Below are 25,074 nucleotides of genomic sequence, written 5' to 3'. Positions count from 1 at the left end.
GTGTAATTGGTCTTAACTCAAAAACCCCACAGTTGCTAAAATACACCCTTATAACAGAGTGACTTTCTCAAACATGATGTTTTATTACTTTTTTAAATACAGCAGCTGCAACAATTCTAATGATGTAGGTGATGATAATGCACTATGCAAACAATTTGTCTAAATAAATTACTTTACAAAACTAATAAATAAACAAAGCCACATGACAATCTTGTTTATAGTCTATTTATCATTTCATCCCCTTATAATTACAAAGTTTTATCTGCATTCTGAGTAGATTTGAGATATTGAGCTTCAAAGTATTTGCATTCCATTCGACTGTGTAGATAGAACCTCATTGTTTTGTAAATAAAAATCCCAAAATGTACACAACATTGAAAATAAAACATGATGTAAATAAGTTGTTTATATACAGTTTAATATATTTGAGTCAACAAGCAACAAACTGATGAATGACATGCTCTACTCACACACACACACACACGCAAATGCCTTTTATTGAATAGAGTAGACTTAAAGGTGCTAAAGAGGATGTTTTGTTTTATACATTTTTGCAATATTACTTGAAACTGTCTTTACTAACTGATAAAAGACTATTTATATACTTCACAATCAGACTTACAGAAATACCTCACAATGTGACACACTGATGACTAACAAGGAATGCCTGTAATCAAACAATAAACCAAGGAAGTCACATGACAAGAAACCAGGATTCACGACTATCAGAAAAAAAAAAAACCCAAACCAATGTGAATACAGCAGTACTGAGTAGTGGTGGATTATATTCAACAATGATAACAGGGCTTCAAACATTAAGTATACGTGTAATTAGATTATATTATGTTTTAAAACATTCATGTAATGTTTCTCATTGGCTGGACTGGATTGCACATTAAATCTAAAAAAAAAAAAACTATTTTTTTTGTACGGGCCGTATCCAAACTTTACATATGCTTGTTTTCAACATTGAATATCTAATCAGTTTAATTATTATTTGAATTATCACACAGTGCATGTATTGCCATGTCTTTGGGAGGCTTTTGTATTTTAAAGACATTGAAATACAGAAATTCAGTTTCATATTTGCAATGTAATCATCACATACTTGCCAAATTTATTGCAATAGTGTGGCAAACCTTGTTTCAGTTGCTTCATTTGCGATAAATTTTTAGGCCGTTTATGTGACTTGATTCAGAAATATAACTGATCTGCTCAGTTACCACATACCCTTGATGTTGTTTGTAATGCTAAAATCACATGTCCTTAGAAATTTATATAGAAATTATATTATCCATAATGCAAACATATTTTAGTCTGTGACTGATGGAGGGCTTAGACCTTTATCAGCATCACTTAGGAAAACATAAACTGATTTCATGTTTGTTAATGGTTGTTCATGTATTGAAGGGATTCCCAAACTATTTTGCAAGCTGAACTCCTTTGACCTAAAACATTTTATCAAAGAATCTCTGAGATTTTAAGTGAATATTTTATTAACAACACCTTTGCTTGTGTTGGTCATGACAGGCAGGTTAATAAATCTTTCCTTTTAATATTTAATTTTGATTCACATTTTGATATTGTATAGAGTTAAATCAAAAGTTTGTTGTTGCTCTGATGTGGAAATGTGTTTCCATGTGTGTCTCTAAGGTTCATCACAGCAGGTTGTTAAATCTGACACAGACACCCTGAAGAATCAGGATAAACCACAATGCCAGCATAGAGGGGTTCAGTGAATGTGGTGTTGAATGTGTATATGTGTGTGAGTGTGTGTGTGTCAGAGACGCTGTAGTAGGACAGAGTGCCGGCCGGCACATCCACATACACTCCTACTCTCTTAGATGAAGAAAAAGGAAGAGGAGCATTTGTCTTCTTATTGTTGTGCCAAACAGAGTAAATCTCATCAGAACAGTTCAGACCCCAGGACTTTTCATTGAGTCCAAACCGACATTCGCTCCCAATTTTCCTGCTGATTCCTTTATACGTCACTGCTACATGACCCCATCCAGTCCATTCAGCCTCCCAGTAACAGCGTCCAGTCAGACTCTCTCGACACAGAACCTGCTCATAGAGCTCAAATCTCTCTGGATGATCAGGATACGGCTGATGCTCCTTCACACATGTTGCTTTTCTGTTCTCTTCAGACAGGATGAGTCGAGTGTGTGCTGTGTTTGGATCCAGTGTGAGATCACAGGCATCTGAACACAAAGAGAGATGAGAACTACATGAAGGAGGTGTGTAAATAAAGGTGTGTCTAGGCAATGTACCCATTTACATAGCTAAAGTAAGTGTTTGTGTGTGTGTGTGTGTGGTCCAGATCAGAACATCTCTGACCTCATTAAATATGGACAGATTTGTGTTTGTGTCTGTGAGGACTTACATTTTCGCAGACCCGGTGTGATTCTGAAATGCCCTCCATGGTCCAAACTAAGACATAAACATATACAAGAACAAAACTGTTTAATGGATTCAAATGGATTTATTATTCTGTAAAATTGATAAAGTAGTACCATGGTGAGAGGAAATGTGATTAAATTCTATATTTTAACCTGATTGACCAGAGCAAAGTGTTAACGAGTAAATTTTTAACCTTCCTGCATTAAGCTATGTCCCAAATGGATGTCTCTGCAGCGCTTCACTAAAACCCGCCCATAACACACTTCTCTGTAACAATGTCACTGTCGTTACACAAACCCATCATTGCACCAACAAATAAAAGAAATCACTGGAAACTAGCAAGATGAATATGATAAAAACAGCCGTTTGTTGGGATTTTTGTAGTTTATGTTTTTGCAGTTAGGATTTAAAACCTAAACCACAGTTTTACAATAATAAGTGATACATTGATCATAATGAATTAATTTGTGTCAAGATTGCACATTAGTCACACAGAAACAAAGTGGTATTTATTGCTATTTCCACTGTTTCTGTTTATTTGCAATCACAGGACAGTATGTTTACATCACATTTAGAAAAATGATCATTTATACAAATTTTCCATCAAATTTACAACCTGAGGAGTTTTAGCACTTTCTCAAGTGACAGTCACTATACAGTTATATTGTAAGTCAGAGAGACCAGAGTTGCTTTTTTGATATACGCGGAGCTAAATATGGATATCAGACAGTCCGGTATAAAGCGACAAGATGTACTGACAGATAAAATAAATACATGTTTGTGATAGCCTATACACTGAAAAAAAAAATGTGTTGGATTAACATAACAAAAAAGTACATTGGTTGCACATATTTATCTATGTTCTGGCTGCCTAATTTATGTTTGTCAAATGAATATGATTTTTATATGTTGTATTTATGCTTTTTGTCACATGACTTCATGTTAATTAACATGACTTTTGTCTAAATGAAAACAATGGTGAAGTTGCAATGCATGCTGGGAGCCATGGATGAAGTTTTTACTAAGTTAGTACCCAGCATGAATCGCAGCATTAAGCCTTAAAAAAAAAAAAAGAACTGTCACCATTGTTGTGATTCATACGTTGATTCTTGATGTCTGAGTCAGCACGATGCAGAACAATTCATATTATCTGATTGCCACAACACTGCTGGATCTCATGTTGTAAAATCACAATTCTAAAATAATGCATCAACCATTTCATCAGAGATTAAATTCTGAATATGATCAATGAATCAAGTCAATAAATGATGCCTATCATCACTTAACCATACATTCTCTTGACTTCTGTGCCATAACAAATATTTCATAAACACTCAGTTACAGCAGTCAGAAAACAATTAATACAATAAAGTCAAGAGCCCAATGACAGCCAACACTGACCTTAAAGATGGTTACTTCAAATGAATCTCAATAAATCATCAACATCTAAACCTCTGTTAATTGTTATAAGAAATTCTGTAGATGTATGACAAAAATAAAGTCAGTCTAGTTATTAATGAGTGAAGCTGGTAATGTTTTGTAGAGTTTGTGGAGTTGTTTAATCAGATCTTGAGAGATTAAATGTCTTTTTAATCGAAGGATGTAGGCATTGTAACGCGGTGGTTACGAAGCAAAAAGGGATAGCTCACTTGAATTTAGACAGACTTCACAGAGACGATTGGCAATTAAACAACCGGCGCTTTATTCCCCATGGAACTTATGTGACTGTCTGTCACAAATGTTGTGCCGTCCACAGCATTACTTGAGAAATAAAATAAATAAAGGAGCAACAGAAAAAGACTGAAAAATAACCCGCATACATGCGGTGCTCGGATCACACATACAATGCAGATCAACAACAGTTTAACGGGAGTGCGCAGTTCTTAAAGGGGCCACACCATATTTCTACTTGTTACAGCATGTTCGAGATGATCACGTCCACGGCGACAGACAAAATGCTGATTTGCGGCAGTTGGGCTTTGCTTTGCTAAGCACGTAAAGGGGGCGGAGTTTCCAGAGAAAACATAACTACTTTATTTAGCTTTAACATGACTAATTTTAAATGATTGAACATCCTAAAAAAATAAAATAAATTGTACAAGATTCAATTACTTTTTAAATGAGAAACATAACTTAATCATATAGGAAATACAAAATGCGTATTTAAAAATTCAACAACCTCCACACATACTACATTTTTTCGGTGTATGATTTGTCTGATTTCTTCAAGCGGTCATATTTACCATGCTTACTATGTTAATGGTTAGTGCGCATAGTCTTTTGCATCACATATAAATATTTCTGCCTTATACGGTGATCAGAATCCACATTGAATCACAAACAAAAGTTATTTCAAACAAATAGCTGGTATATAAAATCATCTGCAGTGCTGCTGTCTCTAGACTTTGTTTGTAACCACTCCCTCAAGCCCATGATGGCCTGCTTTGGACCACAGTATTCAGTGAGCCAAAAAAGGCCCAACAGTGGAAACGTGGCTAATTTTATTTTTTAAGGAATATTCTGACTTCAATACAAGTTAAGCTCAATTGACAGCATTTGTGCCATGATGTTGATAACCACAAAAATTAATTTTAAGTTCAAACATAGATGTTACTGTGAGGTGAATGGGCCAAAATACAATTTTATAAAATTACTTGCATTATTTATGTTAAACTTATATGTTATTTATGAATTGTCATTTTTATGGTTGGATTATTGCCTTAGCGATGCGATTATTGCAATGCGTTTGTGTAAAAAAACAACAACAAAAAAACATATTTAACAAGTTGTGAAATAAAATATCTAGGTTCCGCCAGACCGCCTTTCGTATTTTACTTATGTAAGTAAGTGTAAAACTCTTGCAGTTCAAAAAGCTTACACTACATCCTATGCCTTCCCTATTCAACTTACGGAAAAAGCTTAACTGACGTTATGCCAATTCTGTTTATTTTCATAATTTGAATACGGAAGGTGCACTCCAGGGCAAAACGCACAACTTATATAAATGTGTCGCATCTCTATGCATGGGGTGACTGGCCCACCCCATCATTGTTTTTGCATGGACAGGTCCAGTAAATCGATTGCATCTCATGAGAGACATGTTTTTAGCCAAGTATGCTACATCACTCCTTGAGGAATATTTTATGATTTACGCAATGGATTATGTTGATTTTGGACTCATTTCAACATCCACTGTAAGTAATGATGTTTTCTACCATCTATCATGTTTTCTATCATGTTTCACAAAGTTACAAGTGAAAACGGCACGTGACAGTTACCTTATTTTTTTAATTAGCTATATGTGCATCTGTGGGGTTTAATGTGTGTTATAGCTTTCCTGTAGCTCAGTGGTTAGTGCATGGCACTAACAATGCCAAGGTCATGGGTTCAATCCCAGGAATTGCACATACATAATTGCACAAATGTATAGTATAATGCAATGTAAGTTGGTTTGGATAAAAGCGTCTGCCAAATGCATAAATTATTCATTATTAAATTATTAAATTAAGTTATTATAACTCCATGAAGAGTATCTTTGGATCTAAGTGACAGATTGTGGTAAGTTTGGGCTCCTTTTAATTATGAAATTCTGCTGTAAATAATGATGTGCATTTTCCACGATCTACGCATGTTTAATGAAGTTACGTATGAAAACGTGACATAAATGCCGCATCCGTATATTATACCTATGGGTCTGGGGGGCTTCACATTCAAAAACTCGCTCAAGTTTATTCAAACCCGAAAACAATTATGCTTGTTGCATTTTACTCTGTGAAAAATGACATATGTTACATGACTATCTGATCTGCATGTTTCTGAAATATTACAGTAAGTGTATTACCTATTACAGTACATAAAAACACTTGGCTACATGTATTGTAAAGATTGGACTCTAAGCTTTCAAATTAAAACCTATTTTGTGTTGATCAAAGCAGTAGCTTTGAGAAAAAAAATATTTTTTGTAAGAATCAACATTATGCCACAGATTAGTGAATTCTACTCTATTCAGTCATATAAAAATAACTGGAGGACAGCATTTTCACAGAGAAACAGATTTTCAAAAATATTTCTTAAATGATTCCTCTAAGGTGACACCAATCGCATACAGACATGTATGAGTCATCATTGTCCCACATACTTGAGTTTCTCCAGTTTGTAGTTTGGATCATTCAGTTTTTCAGTAAGCAGCTTTACTCCTGAATCTCCTGGGTGATTGTAGCTCAGATCCAGCTCTCTCAGGTGTGAGGGGTTTGAACTCAGAGCTGAAGACACATAACCACAGCCTTCCTCTGTCACCATACAGCCTGATAACCTACAAAGACACACAAGACAGTACAGTGGAGGAAATTTTTATGTATGGAACACTAACTATTTAATAATCATTAATCAACATATTTAACCCAAACCTCAGTATCTCCAGCTGACAGTTTGGACTCTTCAGTCCATCAGAAATAATCTTCACTCCTGAATCTTGCAGGTCACTGTTACTCAGGTCCAGCTCTTTCAGGACAGAGTTTGAAGATTTTAGAGCTGATGACACAATTTCACAATCCAAGGCAGTGAGATTGCAGCCAGAAAGTCTGAAAGAGAGCAGAACATATGAATATCGGGTCACGTGATGACGCCGAGCAAGATGGCTGCTTAGGTTGAGGGTGGCGGCACCACCATAGTTTACATTTTGTGTGAATATGTAGGCATTCCCAATTTATTACACTGTTTTTTTTCCCACAAGTTTGCCCATAATAAGCGTCAACCACTACCGATATGCCTAATCCCCGGAAAAACGATAGTGCTTCTATACAGCAGCAAAGCACCAGGGCTACCGCTTGCTCAAAAGCTGCCCACGCCTCTCCGGCATCGCCAGCACATGAAGATGCGGATGAGTCCATCTCCACTGCTAAAATACACGAGTTACTCCAGAAACTTTCAGATGACCAAGCCAAACACTTCGCAGATATCTGCAAGGACGTTTCAGAAACGAGAAGAGCTGTCGAGGCGATTGAGGGTAAGCTAGCCGATATGCTAACTCGGATAACTAGCGCGGAGGCTCGTCTCGATATGCTAGAAGAGGTAGTGCTGTGTCTCCCCCCCCGGCTTCTGCTTCAGAGGTTGAAAAACTGAACGCCAAACTAACTGAGTACGAGGATCGGGAAAGGCGAGTGAATCTATGCATTTATGGGTTCCCGGAACGCGTTGAGGATAAAGATGCCATATCGTTTCTGAGAGTCACTCTCCCTGAAATTCTTCATACTGACTTTCAAGGGGGCTTGGATTTGGAGCGTGCTCATCGGTCGCTACTACCAGCTAAACCCGGAGCCCCTCCAAGGCCTTTTATCATGCGGTTTTTGAGGTTTCAACAGAAGGAGCGAGTGAGACAACTTGCTAGAGAAATCGGGGATGTCCGTTGGCAGAATCATAAGATTAGCTTCTATCAAGACTTCTCCAAGGCCACGCAGGAGCGACGACACTCCTTTCTGGAATGTAAACGATTGCTTCACGCAGCGAAGATCCCGTTTGGTATCGGCTATCCTGCAGTGCTTTCATTCACAACGCCAGGCGGGATAAAGCATCGCTTTGAAGATCCTAAGAAGGGCTTGATATGCATAAGAGACCTTTGAGTGTCCCCGTTTTTTTTTGTTTTGTTTTTTTTTTCCGTGGTAGTGTAAGTTATATGCATTTTGCATTTTTGCATTTTGCAGAATGACTCAGGTAAGATAATCTAATTTATGTTCCGATCTCCATCTCTACCTCTGACATATTTGTAAAGGAACTTTTCTGGTTTATAACACTAGAGGTTGGAGATGCCACTTTATTTTCATTATTATTAATTAATTATTATTATTTTTTATTCTCTTTGCATTGTTTTTGGCATCGATACCTCATAGACCTACCACCTATTTTCATTTTATTGTCTTTATTGCTATTTTTATATGTACATTCTTTTATACGTACATTGCTGTGGGCATTATTATTATCAGGTATGCCTTTTCATTTCTGCCTGGGTTGTACCTCATGCGTCTGTTGGATGGGGGGCATATCCGTGCATTTCGCGCCCTGTTAAGGGTATACATACCACTTTGTTAAAAGACAGACGTTTTGTCTAAATTGTTGAAGTAAATATTCACACTGTTGCTATTAGACTTTTTGATAATCGGTGGTGCTGCTACCACACTTGAGTGGCCAGCATCTCTTAGTTTCTTGAGTAAGTTATCCAGTTGTGGATTTATCAGGAAGGTTTGACAGGATTTTTTTTTTTTCACCTTCCTTTTCCTTTTTTGGGTGTTTTGGATGTTTTTTGCCTTTTCCTGTTCTTGGGGTGTTTTTCTTCTATGGATCCAGACTTCTCTCTTAGTGTTGTGGGGACAACTTAATTTTATTTGTATAAATTTTCCTAGCATATGACAGCTCTTAATCTCATTTCAGTCAACGCCAGAGGTCTTAACATTCCACACAAAAGGACCACTGTACTAGAATTTCTCCGTAAGACAAATATAGATTTTGCTATGATTCAGGAGACACACTTATTGCGCAAAGATGTGGGTCGATTAGCCAATAAGTTTTACCACCCTATTGCTACTTCTTCTGCTACTACAAAATGTAAAGGGGTAATGGTTTTGTGTAAACGCAAACTGAAATTTGATTTGATTGACTCTTGGGCGGATGATGCAGGTCGCATAGCCATTGCAAAGATTTGCATGGATGGGAAAAACATTGCACTTATTTCTGCTTATGCCCCTAACACATTTGAGCGCACTTTTTTTCAACTATTAACTAAATCCTTGCTTGATCTCACAGGGTTTTATTTAGTTCTCAGGGCGGATTTCAATGCGGTGTGGGACAACGGCATGGACAGAACAGGTGGCAGCGAGACTAGGGACCAACATCTTGCATCTGAGGTGTTGCAGCACTGGGCATCCGAAACAGGCATGGTTGATGTATGGCGTTTGTTAAACCCTTCTTTAAAAGATTTTTCATTTTACTCAGGGAGACATAAATCCTTCTCGAGATTAGATTTTATTTTTACCTCAAAAGATTTATTTCAAAATATTCAAAATGCGCATTACATTCCGGTTACCTGGTCTGATCACAAACCCATATTCTTGTTCGGTCACTGTCCGCCCATCCTCCACTAAAGTGACCCATAAAAAGTAAACGATTCTTTCGCCTCCTTTTATCAGGAATTATATAATTCGGAAGGTAATTTTGACAAACATGTTTGCAATATTTTCCTGAATGGCGTCAAACTATCCCGCCTTAGTACTGATGAATCTATAAAATTAGATCGCCCTGTCACATTGCAGGAGTGTGAGGCAGCTGCTAGGGATATGCGTAAAGGTAGATCACCAGGGCCGGATGGAATTCCACCTGAATTTTACCTCACCTTTTGGCCCCTGATCGGTCCGCTGTTATTGGATATGATTCATTACTCAATCAGAGTGGGGTCATTTTCTAGGGATGTTAATTCTGCACTAATTTCTCTCCTTCTTAAAAAAGGGAAGGATCCCGTTGAGTGTTCCAGCTACAGGCCTCTCTCGCTTTTAAATGCAGATTTAAAGATTTACGCAAAAGTATTGGCCCGACGACGCCAGGGTCATATGACAGAATTGGTTCATAGCGACCAGACAGGGTTTATAAAGTCTAGACTTGCTGCAGATAATGTTAGAAGATTATTGCACATTATAGATGGTGCTCAAGGCTTTAGTTCTCCGGCCGCTGTCCTTTCACTAGATGCAATGAAGGCCTTTGACCGCCTGGAATGACCTTTTCTATGGTCAGTACTGGAGTTCATGGGGATCGGTCTGCCATTTATTAAAATGATTAAGGTGCTGTATACAAATCCAACAGCTGTAGTACTGACGAGCAAAATCCGTTCTTCTCCCTTTGCTGTCTCGAGAGGGTCAAGACAAGGCTGCCCTCTTAGCCCTCTGTTATTCACACTTTCTCTTGAACCACTGGCGCAAGCCATCCGCAACTCACCTACAATCTCTCCAATTTCTGTTAAGGGTACAAAGCATCATATCTCGCTGTATGCTGATGATGTTTTATTGTATATAAACAACCCAGCGCAATGTATTCCACATGTTTTGTCAACCTTTGATCTTTATGGCAAGCTCTCTGGTTTCAAAATAAACTGGCAGAAATCAGCCTTGCTACCCCTAAATCAGGCAATGTGTAATGCTCCCATTCATGCATCTATTCCAGTTACTAAAAACTTTACTTATCTGGGGATAGACATCTCTTCCTCTATACAGACAATTATCAAAAACAATTTTTGTAAAACACTTAACAAGGTTGTGGCAGATCTGGACAGGTGGTCTAACCTGCCAAATTCGCCTTATGGTAGGGTAGCCATAATTAAAATGAATATTCTCCCCAGAGTCAATTTTATCAGCTCAATGCTCCCTCTTCCTCTGCCCCCTAAATACTGGAGCACATTACAATCAGCAATAACTAAATTTCTGTGGCATGGTAAATGACCTCGCATCAAGCTCACCACTTTGCAATGAGAAAGGCAGGCTGGTGGTCTGTCTCTCCCAAATTTTAACCCTTTAACTGCCCACTCAACCAAATGGTTAAGCACATTTTGAGTCACTATATTTTGAATCAAAATATAGTGACTCAAAATGTGCTCAACCATTTGGTTGAGCGGGCAGTTAAAGGGTTAAGCTCTATGAGTGGGCCTTTATTCTTAGACCTCATCTATCCTGGTTTCAGTCTGATGCTCAAGTGTCTTGGCGAACTCTGGAGGAACAGATAATAGCTCCATACTCTTTTACTAACATTCTGCAATCTAAGATCTCACCCAATCACTGCCGTATGAGATTTGGACCCATGATTTCATATTTGTTATGGGTATGGAGGAGGGTGGAAAAATGTACTGGTTGCTCTTCTATTTGGGATACATATTCTCCAATATTTAATAATGAGCGATTATTGATTGGCGGTCGTCCTATTCGATTTCCTGATTGGAAAAAAAAGAATGTTCATACACTTGGTGATATTTATGGGAAGGAGGGGTTACTCACTTTTCAGAACATATGTATTAAGCATGGTATACCACGCACCTCCTTTTTCTTTATTTGCAACTGAGATCGACCTTAAAAAGCAATGGTGCCCCTTTACAGGCCCCTCTCACACCACATCCACTTCGTAAATTGTTTCACTCTGCTGGGAGTACAAAGGGCTTTGTGTCGACACTTTATGGGTTCTTGCTGCGGTATGCTTATAGACCTCTGGCGTTGGACACTGTGTGGAGGAAAGATGTTCCAGATTTGGAGCCATCATTTGATTGGGAAAAAGTATGGATCAATATAGGTTTGTCATCCAGAAACCCAGATCACCAGCAAATACATTATAATTATGTACACAGGGTATATTTAACTCCCAGGAAGCTTCATTTAATGAAGGTTATCGACAATCCTATGTGTACTTTCTGTTCCTCCAAAGCGATTGGTAGTTACTTTCACATGTTTTGGGAATGTACCCCAGTGGCTGACTTCTGGAAGATGATTGCCTTTAACCTCTCTAGGTTGTTTAAGATTAGATTGCCCTGTACGCCTGCTACACTCATTTTGAATGATTTGTCAAGGTTGGGTTTGACACTGGATAAGAGAAGAGCTTTGCTGGCTGGACTAACGGCTGCAAAAAACCTAATTGCCACACGCTGGAAACCTCCACATTTACTCTCTCTTCGAGCTTGGGTTTTAACGTATTTGGATATTGTTTACTTGGAGTTGTCGATAGCTAGAGTCCACGGTGCAAAAGAATCAGCGGTGGAAGCTTGGCTTTCACTGCTGACTACCCTCCATGGGTTTCAGATGTAATTTGTAACTGAGATTTGGAGATCTGGATCCAGAGGGTGGGTGGGTATTACATAGGGTGGGTTTTTTCTTTTTTTTTTTTTTTTTAGTTTATTTTTTTTTTTTTAAATAAAAATATATATATATATATAAATATATATATTTTTTTTTTTTTTTTTTCTCTTTGTTAATCATACGCATTATTATTTATGCTTATATGTAGGTATATATGCGAATGTATACGTAGATGTGTATGTGTATCTGTATGTATGTGTATATGTACACATGTGTATGTGTGTGTACATGTATATATTATATACTGTTATTTATTTATTCATTTATTTATTTATTTATTTTTTTGGCGTGTATATACCTTCATGTATTGTTCTCTTTAAAATGTATAAAAATAAAAAAAGATTTGATCACAAAAAAACATATGAATATCAAATTTGTAACTTTTCCACACTGATAATATAATATCAGATTCACTCTTGTAAAATAAGTTAGAAGTTTCTAGAATAAAATAAGCAAAATAAATATTTTAAAATAATTACTCTGCAGCACAACAACAACAGAAAATGTAAGTAGATTTAGAAATTAGTAAAGAGATGATTAAACACTCACAGTGCTTTTCTGCAGTTGATCACAGCTGGTATCAGTCTTCTTCTCCCCTCATCTGATGTGTTGTATTTCTTGAGATCCACCTCATCCAGCACCTCCTCTGACATCTGAAGAAAGTAGGTGATTGTTGAGCAGTGAGCAGGAGAGAGTTTCTTCTCTGAGTGTTTGTCTAATTTCACAAACTCCTGAATCTCTCTGGACAGAGACTGATCTTTTACTTCCAGCAGACAGAAGAACAGATTGATGGATCTTTCAGTGGAGAGTCCATGTTCAACATTGATCTTCTCTTTAATGTACTGTGTGGTTCTCCTGATGCTCTCTGAGCTGTTCTCTGTGCGTGTCAGTATATCCTGTAAGAGTCTCTGATTGGACTCCAGTGAGACTCCCAGCAGGAACCGCAGAAACAGATCCAGGTGTCCATTCTCACTCCTGAGGGCTTCATCTACAGCTCCTTTAAGCAGATTTTCTAATGAAGCAAAATTCTTCAGTCCCACCATAGTTGTACTTACATGAAAGTAAAACACATAGAAAGCAGCGAGAAACTCCTGAACACTGAGATGAATGAAGCTGTAGACTTTCCTCTGATGAATCACAGATTCCTCCTTAAAGATCTCAGTGCAAATCCCAGAATACACTGAGGCGTCAGTGACATTTATGCCGCTCTCTCTCAGGTCCTCCTCATAGAACATCACATTGCCCTTCATCAGCTGTTTGAAAGCCACTTCAGCAAGTTTTACAATCACTTCCTTGTTGGAGTGGAGGAGTTTCTCTGGATCTCTCTCTTCATACTTCTTATTCCTCATGTTGATCTGAATCAGCAGGAAGTGGATGTACATTTCAGTCAGAGTTTGAGGGATTTCTGCATTCAGATCTTCTTTCAGAAGCTTTTGAAGCACAGTGGATGAAATCCAGCAGAAGACGGGTATGTGGCACATGATGTGGAGGCTTCTTGCTCTTCTGATGTGTGAGATGATTCTGCTGGCTTGATGTTCAACACTGATTCTCTTCCTGAAATATTCCTCCTTCTGAGGCTCATTGAATCCCTGAATTTCTGTCAGACGGTTGATGTATTTGGAGGGGATCTGATTGGCTGCTGCTGGTCTGGAGGTGATCCAGATGAGAGCAGAGGGAAGCAGCTCTCCTTTCATGAGGTTTGACATCAACACACCCACTGATGAAGTCTCAGTCACATCAGAAACTTTCTGAGCATCTGAAAACATCAGTGTCATTCTGCTTTCATCCAGACCATCAAAGATGAACACAACTTTACTCTCCTCATAAATCTTTGAGTCCAGATCTTGAAGTTCAGGATGAAAATCCAGGAGAAGTCTGTGAAGACTGTATTGATGATCTCGGATCAAGTTCATCTCTCGAAATGGAAGCACAAACATGAAATCTACATCCTGATTGGCTTTTCCCTCGGCCCAGTCCAGAATGAACTTCTGCACAGAGACGGTTTTTCCGATTCCAGCGATGCCTTTAGTAAGAACAGTTTTGATTTGGTCTTTCTCCTCACATCCTGGTTCAGGTGAGGCTTTAAAGATGTCATTGCAGTAGATTGGAGTGTCTGGTGAGTGTTGTGTTCTGGCTGTTTTCTCAATCTGTAAAACCTCATGTTCTTCATTCACTCCTTCACTCTCTCCCTCTATGATGTAGAGCCGTGTGTAGATGCTGTTCAGGAGTGTTCTATTGTCTTGGAGTTTGATTGCCTCAAATAATCTCTCATACTTGCTCTTCATTCTGGTTTTGTGCTGGTCTATTACTCTCTGCAGGTCTCTGGTCTCCAGTACATGGTTCTGCAGGACTGCTTCAGCTTTGTACTGATAGAGGGAAGTAGAATATGGCACAGATCTGATCAGCCCTTGTTTCTCCACCATGCTGTAATTAAAAAGAAAGGAGCAACAATTGCAGTCATTAGAATGACCATTAAATACCATCAGAAATATATTGGTTACTAGAAGGGGTGTGACGAGATTAAAATGTGATGAGGTGAAAAGCTGTCTCGTGAGTGATATTGCCATGGCAGAGTGTGAGGGTGAAATTAGGATTGAATATGCCACCGCTACATTTGCATTACGCCTACACTGTTGCTTTGGTTTTTATAGAAATAAAAACCATTTAATTCAGCTGGATAACGGTCACCACTGATCCTTATACAGAGTTACACGCAATCGCGAAATATTAAAGTGATAATAACGCTCAATTAAAGTGAAAGTACATTTTTGATGGACAAAATAAATATGATTTCACACAAAAAGTGCTCAAAATGCACAGAATAAGCATATCTAGTGTGTTTTAACAATAAAATTAATATTAAAAAAATATTTATAGAAGATTTGCTCATTTAAACTATTTTTTATTGATTCAGTTTGGGTTAAAGTATCGTATATTATAGAAAACTAAACTAAACTAGCCAGAAAATATGATATATAAACATTATTTTAGTTATTACACAGACAGCAATATAGGCTCTTGCATACCTTAAAAAAACAAACCGAGTTTGCTGTCTTTTTCGCCGAGTTTGTTGTCTTGTAAACATGTTCATGCGTCAGATGATGTAAAACACAAAGCTTACCTCATTTGTGTGCAGCAATGGATGACACAAGGCTTTTATTTATTTATTTTTATTTATTTTACGTTTATATGTGAGTGTTGTACACCTTGCATGTTAACAAACTTTCAAGACTATCAAGTTTAACAATGGCCAACTTATAAAAACAAATTTATAGTTAACAGAATTTTAGATGTTGATGTTTTATTGAAAATGTTTGGTCATTTTGGTGGTCAGTGGTTCCTTTAGTTGGGCAGTTTGACTCTTGAGTTTTTGTGCGAGTTTGTGCTCTTTGTAACAGTGTTAGCCAAAACACATCATTTGTTGCAAAGAAACCAGAAACACAATGATCAAGTGATATAGTTTTCATCATCATAAAACAAAATCATTTACTAATTATGCTCCTGACCAAAAGTGTATATTTGTTTTTAATAGATTAAGTTCACTAATAGTTTTTTGCTACCGATCAGATATTCTGAATCTTGACTTTTAAAGTGCAATTTTAGACACACAGACATCAAGAATCAGCATATGAATCTCAACAATGGTGACATGCTTCATGCAGCAATGCATGCTGGGAGTCATGGTGGCTCCCAGCATGCACTGCGGCATGAAGGATGTCACCATTGTTGAGATTCATATGCTGATTCTTGATGTCTGTGTGTGTCAAAAAAAAAAAAAAAAAAAAAATCAGAATATGATTTGTGGCACAAAGTATTATTGGTGAATATACTATTTTAATAATGACTAACCACTTTTGGTCAAGAACAAGGTTAGTAAACTATTCTGCTTTGTGAAGCACAAAAATTATATCACTTGATCATTTTGTTTCTGGTTTCTTTGCAACAAATGGTGTGTTTTGGCTAACACTGTTACATAGAGCACAAACTCACACAAAATGCCAAGAGTCAAACTGCCCAACTAAAGGAAACACTGACCACCAAAATGATGACCAAACATTTTCAATAAAACATCAACATCTAAACTTCTGTTAACTCTCAAAAATAACTTCTGCTGAGATTTTGAGAGATTTAATGTCTTCTTTTATCTTCAGTTGATTTCAGGCTGTGTGGCTTTAAGTCAGTTGTAGTTGTGTTTCATTTTCTGAGAGTGCAAACACTGATTCACTACCTTTGATTTTTTAATGGAATGTCAACATTTTTTCAACATTAATTGAGGGTGCAAAAGTGATATTGATTCAATGATGTTGATACATTAACACTGATTCAACATTATTTTGATCATTGCTTGCTGTCTGGGATATGATAATTCATACTAAGAAAGTAGAACTGAAATGACATTCATTACAAGATGATTAGTTAAAACATTTCAAATGCACCTGCAGACTATTTTTAGTCATGTATTTCCTCATTGAGGATTTCTCAAAAATATTGGTAAAAATCTTGTCTCGTTCTCGTGAACTCAATCTTGTGTCTTGTCTCGTCTCGTGAGCTACCTGTCTCATCACACCCCTAGTTACTAGATATGATTTTTGCACTCCTCTTCATGTGTTGCATACTCCATTTTTGGATATTATTTAGTGGTATTTCATTTTTGTTGCTGAGGTTTTTGTTTGTATTCTCACTGAGTTTTTCCATTAAAATAATTTTTCATCTGAGATGCACTACAACAATATTAATACTAACGGAGGGTCAGAGGTCACTAGTCCATCACTGAATCTATAGGGTTCCATCATAGATGCGTTGCTCTTCAGAGACACACTGCTGGGATCTGGAGACTCTGATCTCTGTCTGTTCCTCCTGCTGAAGTTGACAAAAGACACACAAAACTGAATTTTAGAGCACTAGCTGAACTATATAACTTGAATGCACCATACATTTGTACTTATTTATTAATTTAGCAGACACTTTTCATCTAAAGCCATTAACAAATAAGCAATACAAAGAGTTCATCCAACTGAGACAGTAACAACTCACCCACTGCAGCTTCTGGAATGCACTATAAAACACTTTGAATAAAAGCATCTGTCAATGCTAAAATGGCCAGTGTCTTACCTGGGGTCAGAGGTCACTTGTCCATCACTGAATCTATAGGGTTCCATCATAGATGCGTTGCTCTTCAGAGACACACTGCTGGGATCTGGAGACTCTGATCTCTGTCTGTTCCTCCTGCTGAAGTTGACAAAAGACACACAAAACTGAATTTTAGAGCACTAGCTGAACTGTATAACTTGAATGCACCATACATTTGTACTTATTTATTAATTTAGCAGACACTTTTCATCTAAAGCCATTAACAAATAAGCAATGCAAACAGTTCATCCAACTGACAGTAACATGAGAACTGCTATAATACAAAGTTCCAAAATTGTACAGAGGATATGCTTGAAAAGATGAAGGTAAGAAATGGTGAAAAAAAATAGACGTATGACATCAAAGTACTGTGAGAATGATTCAAAAGCAAAAGGAGAAAAAAAGGAAGAAGACAAAATGAAAGATTAAAATGTGATTTCTCATTGAGGTGAAAAGCTGCCTCGTGATTGATATTGCCATGGCAGAGTGTGAGGGTGAAGGATTGAATATTAGGATTGAATATGCCACCGCTACATTTGCATTACGCCTACACTGTTGCTTTGGTTTTTATAGAAATAAAATCCATTTAATTCAGCTGGATAACGGTCGCCACTGATCCTTATACAGAGTTACACGCAATCGTGGAATATTCTGCATTTTGAAAGCTACTTGATGCATGAAAATATTTTCCAATATGAAAGCTATCTTAGGCTGTGTAGTTGTAACCATCTCTCAACTCTGTATCATGCTTGAAGAAAACTCTGGTCTCTGTTTGCACTTTGAATATTGTGAGAGGACTTTAATTAGGGGCCAAGCCCAGAAGGGGCTGTAGCCCCTATTGTAATTGTACGTTTTCTCTTTTATTATTATTCTTCCTCCCAAATGGGAGTCTATGGCAGCCCTATCAAGGGAACATGAGAAAATGATGAAATTTGGCACAGTTGTAGAGATGCTCATGAATAGTTATTGGACCAAATTTGGAGTCTCTAGATCCAACTCTATAGCGCCACCACCAGTTCAAAAATTCAACATTCTAAAGGTTATAACATTTGAACCATTTGCTCTAGAAAAATGTAATTTAGTACTTCTGATTTGTCTCTTCATGCTGATGCTATTCAACATCTTACATTAAGTCTCCGCCCATTACAGTAGCAGCAATTTTGAAAAGTACAGTATTACGTTTTTTCGCTACTCCTCCTTCAAATTGTGTCCAATTTTGTCCAAACTTTGATCAGATGATCTTTGGACTGAGCTGCACAGAAATGACTGAACAGAATTTTTTGACCTACTGGTAAAAAAAACGTTATGATATCATGAAGTTAACGAGGTTGACCCGAAATTGCTATAGAGGCTGTATCTCGGCCAAACTTTGAGCAATCGAAACAAAAATTGGTACACTTGATCATGACCATGATCTAAGGTTCCATGCCAAATTTGGGAACAGCGCCACCTACAGGTCATGAGATCTGAAAAATGGCTATTTTGGCCAACAACTTTTGAACACTTTGATAGAAAATCAAGATCTTGGTGTTTATGGATTCCTTGGGCCATGCCGAATCCGGAGATATCGAATTTGTCAACATCGGATGAACCATGTGTCCGCCATTTTGAATTTTGTCATAAATTGCAATATCTTTTAAACAATTTGACATATCTTTACAAAAATTGGTACGTATGACCTTTGGAAGGTCCTGAAGGTATCTGAGAAGTTTCAACACAGCGCCACCTACTGTTCCACAGATATAATGTTTTTTGCAAAAACGATTATAACTTTTGAAAACATTTTCCAAAATGTGTATGCTTTATGTCATTTTATTCCCTGGCTAATGCCAATTCCAACGATATGTGATTTGCCATTTTCCTTAAATGTACCTGTCCGCCATATTGAAATAAATGAAAAACAGTTTTTTCACTACTCCTCCCACAAATGTTGTCCAATTTTGTTCAAAATCAGCTCAGATGATCTTTGGACCGAGCCGCATAGAAATGACTGAACGGATTTTTGATATTCTTTACTGTTCCCGAGATATTAGTCTCTGAATGTGACCTTGCTTGTGTTCGTTGTCTTATGCTAGTTAGCTTAGCATGCTAATTGCTTAGCATGCTAACCAGTTGTCATTCTTTTTAATGTGGCTCTTCAGCTATCAAGTTAACCATGAGCTTCATTAGCATTAAGTTAGCTTAGCATGCTAATATGGTTAGCATGCTAAGTAATGCTTTTTTTGTGAATTCTTTGTTACACTAAAAGTTCTCTTCCACAGCCTGTTGAATGTGCATCCTCAAGTAGCTCAATGTGTAAAGCCAGTTACCTGAAGAGCCCTGTACACAACGATAGTGGGTTCGAATCCCAGGTGGAGTGGTTTTATGAAATAGTGTGTTTTGATTCCTTTACTGCCTCTTGGATTAGAAATAAATGCTTTTTGTTTCATGCTGTGTTCATTTTCATCTAAGCTTGTGTACATTCTGAGTTCATTCTCGCCCGTAATTCTGAACCAGCTGTTTCATGTTTGTTCATTTTCTGCTGTTTTTCCTCTTCCTGCTCTGTATTGCGCTACAGCATGATGAGCTGCAGAATGATCTAAAGTAGTTATTAAATATAACATTCAGTGCAGTTTTATAAAAATTCTTCATTTTGAGTTCATTTTCACATGAACTAATGAACTTCGGCAGGTGTGCCAACATTCACCTGCACAGTGGTGCAATGAGATGAGAAATGGACATTGGACCTGGAGGTTGTGGGTTCGAATCCTGTGTGGGGTGCCTATATACAATTGTGTGTAATGAGTCATTTTGATACCTTTTTTATCCAAATAAGCATTGTACTAACCTTTATTCCTCTTGAATGAGATACAAGTGTTTTTAGTTCATTCCGTGTTCATTCTCTGAACTTCTATTGATTTTCATTTCATTTCCACCTGTCCTTCTGAACCAGCTGTTTTGCATGTACATTCAATTTCTGCTATTTTTGCTCTTCCTGCTCCGTATTGCGCTACTGCAACTTATGGGGCTTGGCCCCGAATTGCTGCTTGCAGCTATATTTATGGTTGCACTTAATATGAATAAGAGAAAACTGTTATTAATTTTTATGGTAACACTTCAAATAATGTTTCATTAGTTAACAATAGTTTACTACTTTAGTTATAAACTAAGAAAGAACAATACTTCAAGCATTTATTAATCTTAATGTTGCTTTCAACATTTAGTAATACTTATTAAAATCAAGATTTGTATTTGCAAACTGTGGACTAACATGAACTAACAATGAATGACTATTTTTATTAACTAACATTAACAAAGATTAATAAATAATGTACAGTAAGGTCTGAAGAGACTCATGAAATCATACAGAAGAGAAGTCAGTCAGTTGAGTTAGTGGCAAAACCTTTTACAGTGCTTGAGTATTGTTGTCTTTTACTGCATAGCAAGCAATAATAGAAATAATGTTGAATCAATTGATTTTTTGAATCAATATCACATTTGCATCCGCGATTAATGTTGAAAAAAATGTTGACATTCCAAAAAAAAAAAAAAACAATGGTAGTGAATCAGTGTTTGTACTCTCAGAAAATGAAACACAACTACAACTGACTTAAAGCCACACAGCCTGAAATCAACTGAAGATAAAAGAAGACAATAAATCTCTCAAGATCTCAGCAGAAGTTCTTTTTGAGAGTTAACAGAAGTTTAGATGTTGATGTTTTATTGAAAATGTTTGGTCATCATTTTGGTGGTCAGTGGTTCCTTTAGTTGGGCAGTTTGACTCTTGAGTTTTTGTGCGAGTTTGTGCTCTTTGTAACAGTGTTAGCCAAAACACATCATTTGTTGCAAAGAAACCAGAAACACAATGATCAAGTGATATAGTTTTCATCATCATAAAGCAAAATCATTTACTAATTGAGCTCCTGACCAAGTGTATATTTGTTTTTAATAGGTTACGTTCACTAATACTTTTTTGCTACAGATCAGATATTCTGAATCTTGACTTTTAAAGTGCAATTTTTTTTTATTTTTTTTTTAGACACACAGACATCAAGAATCAGCATATGAATCTCAACAATGGTGACATGCTTCATGCAGCAATGCATGCTGGGAGACATGAGTTGTATACTATGGTGGCTCCCAGCATGCACTGCGGCATGAAGGATGTCAGCATTGTTGAGATTCATATGCTGATTCTTGATGTCTGTGTGTGTCAGAAAAAAAAAAAAAAATTCAGAATATGATCTGTGGCAAGAAAATATTACTGGTGAATATACTATTTTAATAATGACTAACCACTTTTGGTCAAGAACAAGGTTAGTAAACTAGTCTGCTTTGTGAAGCACAAAAACTATATGACTTGATCATTTTGTTTCTGGTTTCTTTGCAACAAATGATGTGTTTTGGCTAACACTGTTACAAAGAGCACAAACTCACACAAAAAGCTAAGAGTCAAACTGCCAAACTAAAGGACACACTGATCACCAACATGGTGACCAAACATTTTCAATAAAACATCAACATCTAAACCTGTTAATTCTCAAAAAGAACTTCTGCTGAGATCTTGAGAGATTTATTGTCTTCTTTTATCTTCAGTTGATTTCAGGCTGTGTGGCTTTAAGTCAGTTGTAGTTGTGTTTCATTTTCTGAGAGTGCAAACACTGATTCAATACCATTGATTTTTTATTGGAATGTCAACATTTTTTCAACATTAATCGCAGGTGCAAAAGTGTTAGTAAGTTTTTGTTTGTGTTCTCACTGAGTTTTTCCATTAAAATAATTTTTCATCTGATTCAATGATGTTAACGTTGACGCATTAACATTGATTCAACATTATTTCGATCATTGCTTGCTATCTGGGATATGATAATTCATACTAAGAAAGTAGAACTGAAATGACATTCATTACAAGATGATTAGTTAAAACATTTCAAATGCACCTGCAGACTATTTTCAGTCATGTATTTCGTCATTGAGGATTTCTCAAAAATATTGGTAAAAATCTTGTCTCGTTCTCGTGAACTCAATCTCGTGTCTCGTCTCGTCTCGTGAGCTACCTGTCTCATCACACCCCTAGTTACTAGATATGATTTTTGCACTCCTCTTCATGTGTTGCATACTCCATTTTTGGATATTATTTAGTGGTATTTCATTTTTGTTGCTGAGGTTTTTGTTTGTATTCTCACTGAGTTTTTCCATTAAAATAATTTTTCATCTGAGATGCACTACAACAATATTAATACTAACGGAGGGTCAGAGGTCACTAGTCCATCACTGAATCTATAGGGTTCCATCATAGATGCGTTGCTCTTCAGAGACACACCGCTGGGATCTGGAGACTCTGATCTCTGTCTGTTCCTCCTGCTGAAGTTGACAAAAGACACACAAAACTGAATTTTAGAGCACTAGCTGAACTGTATAACTTGAATGCACCATACATTTGTACTTATTTATTAATTTAGTAGACACTTTTCATCTAAAGCCATTAACAAATAAGCAATACAAAGAGTTCATCCAACTGAGACAGTAACAACTCACCCACTGCAGCTTCTGGAATGCACTATAAAACACTTTGAATAAAAGCATCTGTCAATGCTAAAATGGCCAGTGTCTTACCTGGGGTCAGAGGTCACTTGTCCATCACTGAATCTATGGGGTTCGTTCATGGATGCATTGCTCTTTACAGACACACCGCTGGGATCTGGAGATTCTGATCTCTGTCTCTCCTTCCTGCTAATGCTGAGAAAAAAAAATAAAAAAATTAGAGCACAAGCTGAACTATAGAACTTGAATGTGCCATATATTTACACTTATTTATTAATTTAGCAGACACTTTTCATCTAAAACCATTTAAAAATAAGCAATGCAAACAGTTCATCCAACTGAGACAGTAACATGAGAAGTGCTATAATACAAAGTTCCAAAATTGTACAGAGGATATGCTTGAAAAGAGATGAAGGTAAGAAAATAGACGTATGACACCAAAGTACTGTGAGAACGATTCAAAAGCAAAAGGGAAAAAAAAAAGGAAGAGAAAAAAAAATAGCAAAAGGAGTCGCATGCTCTTCAAACGCGCTTGTGGTACTGATGTCATACGCCGATCAATCTGTGCAGCGCTGTTTTAACCAGAAATGATCATCTTGAACTAGCTCTCTTCTTCTTCTCCTCTATTTAAATTCCAGCAGTGTAGACACTGCTAAGTTTAGAGGAGAAGAAGAAGAGAGCTAGTTCAAGATGATCATTTCTGGTTAAAACTTCACTAGATAAAGACCCTTATTTCTCATCTGGGATTGTGTAGAACAATTTGAAGCTGCAGTGAAACTAATTATGACCTTCAACTGTTTGGTGCCCATTGAAGTCTAATATAAGGAGAATAATCCTGGAATGTTTTCATCAAAAACTTTAATTTCTTTTTGACTGAAGAAAGAAAGACATGGACATCTTGGATGACATGGAGGTGAGTAAATTATCAGGAAAAGTTTATTTAAAAGTGGACTAATCCTTTAAATTGTCCAAATTCCACCAGCAAGTGCTTTTAGCCAGGAAATGTTGTAACTCACACAATTTCTCTCCTCACAACAATATATATGGTTGCCAATAAATCTTTATTTATCTTTATTACTGTCTACTTGTTGTTATCTTTGTTATTTCAGACCACATCTATACAAATGTCCACTTTTGAAGACTTTGAACAAGACATGCCTTCTGGTCCTACTGTGCTGTCAATTCTTAATCATTTCATTAAATTCTGGAAACTGAATCTTGTCTCAGGTGTCCTTACACCGACACACCAGTGCGAATACACACCCACCTGAAATAGACCAATTTCACACTTCCGGATTTTTGGCTTCCAGAATGATCCACGCTGTGTAAAAGTTTTTCCGGTTACAGTGACAGATAGCCTCGATCAGAACCAGCTCGGGAATCAAAGTCGTTTTACGAATTTAATGTCATGAAAATGTTTGAACGTTCTTGGTGAATTATTGGTGAGACTACAGAGCTCTCATTAAGAGCTAAATTGAATAAATAATTTGAAGTGATGGCGGTTAAACTGGTTATATTCTTCGTGTCTGTTTGGCGCGGCTGTGCATTATCGCACTCTATGTGCTGTAAAGACAGTGCCTGCATCTCAATGTGTACATACTATCATCCTAAATAGTAGTCTATGTGACATTAGTAATATTCAGTACTATTTAGTAGGACTGACCGATATATCGCATGCGATTGTCACGCGCATTTCGTCAGTAAAGCCGGTTCCCAGATTGCTGCTAAATCACCATCACCTGCTTTCAAATGGAGCGGCATTTAATAGACAGAGCCGTAGTTCACTAACATATGGACAAATGTAACTCTACAAACGTGCTTTACAAACACAAAGTTGGAGTAGCCAGAGAATAATTAATAATAAAAGGTAAAGAGTCAAGAGCCCAACTAAAGCAAACGCTGACCTCTTTCATGGTGACTTGAAATGAAACATTCATAAAACCTTAATTAACACCCTTTTTCTCTCTTTCCTTCAGTGATTCTGCTTTATATGACTGATAGTTTACATGATGAATAAATTATGAACTTACCACAAAATATGCAGCCGTTTAAATAAAATGATGTTTAAAGTAAATGGCTTCCGATTGGCGTTGTTTCTTTTTTTTTTTTTTTTACTTTCGTTTTAACTCCACCAATCCCAAGTACA

The 25,074-nt window shown here is 37.0% G+C and overlaps 1 protein-coding gene across 2 annotated transcripts; it reads right to left on the bottom strand.

Moving 5' to 3' along the window:
• Nucleotides 1-263: 263 nt before the first annotated feature.
• LOC137031772 (NLR family CARD domain-containing protein 3-like) lies at nucleotides 264-25,074 on the bottom strand. 2 transcript variants are annotated; one of them, XM_067403033.1, is made up of 10 exons: nucleotides 24,959-25,074; nucleotides 23,001-23,123; nucleotides 22,632-22,748; nucleotides 17,388-17,504; nucleotides 17,019-17,135; nucleotides 12,825-14,699; nucleotides 6,807-6,980; nucleotides 6,539-6,712; nucleotides 2,384-2,430; nucleotides 264-2,201 (listed from the first exon to the last, which is right to left on the bottom strand). In XM_067403033.1, the coding sequence occupies exons 2-10, from the start codon at nucleotides 23,048-23,050 to the stop codon at nucleotides 1,672-1,674; spliced, it is 3,201 nt and encodes a 1,066-aa protein (XP_067259134.1). In that variant the 5' UTR covers nucleotides 23,051-23,123; nucleotides 24,959-25,074; the 3' UTR covers nucleotides 264-1,671. The 2 variants fall into 2 exon arrangements, with proteins under 2 accessions (XP_067259134.1, XP_067259135.1); XM_067403034.1 differs by lacking the exon at nucleotides 24,959-25,074 and adding an exon at nucleotides 23,317-23,320.

Source organism: Chanodichthys erythropterus, chromosome 12, assembly GCF_024489055.1.
Source record: "Chanodichthys erythropterus isolate Z2021 chromosome 12, ASM2448905v1, whole genome shotgun sequence".
NCBI lineage: Eukaryota > Metazoa > Chordata > Actinopteri > Cypriniformes > Xenocyprididae > Chanodichthys > Chanodichthys erythropterus.
Note: the sequence above shows the minus strand (reverse complement) of the source record. Positions and strands in the feature narration are given on the sequence as shown.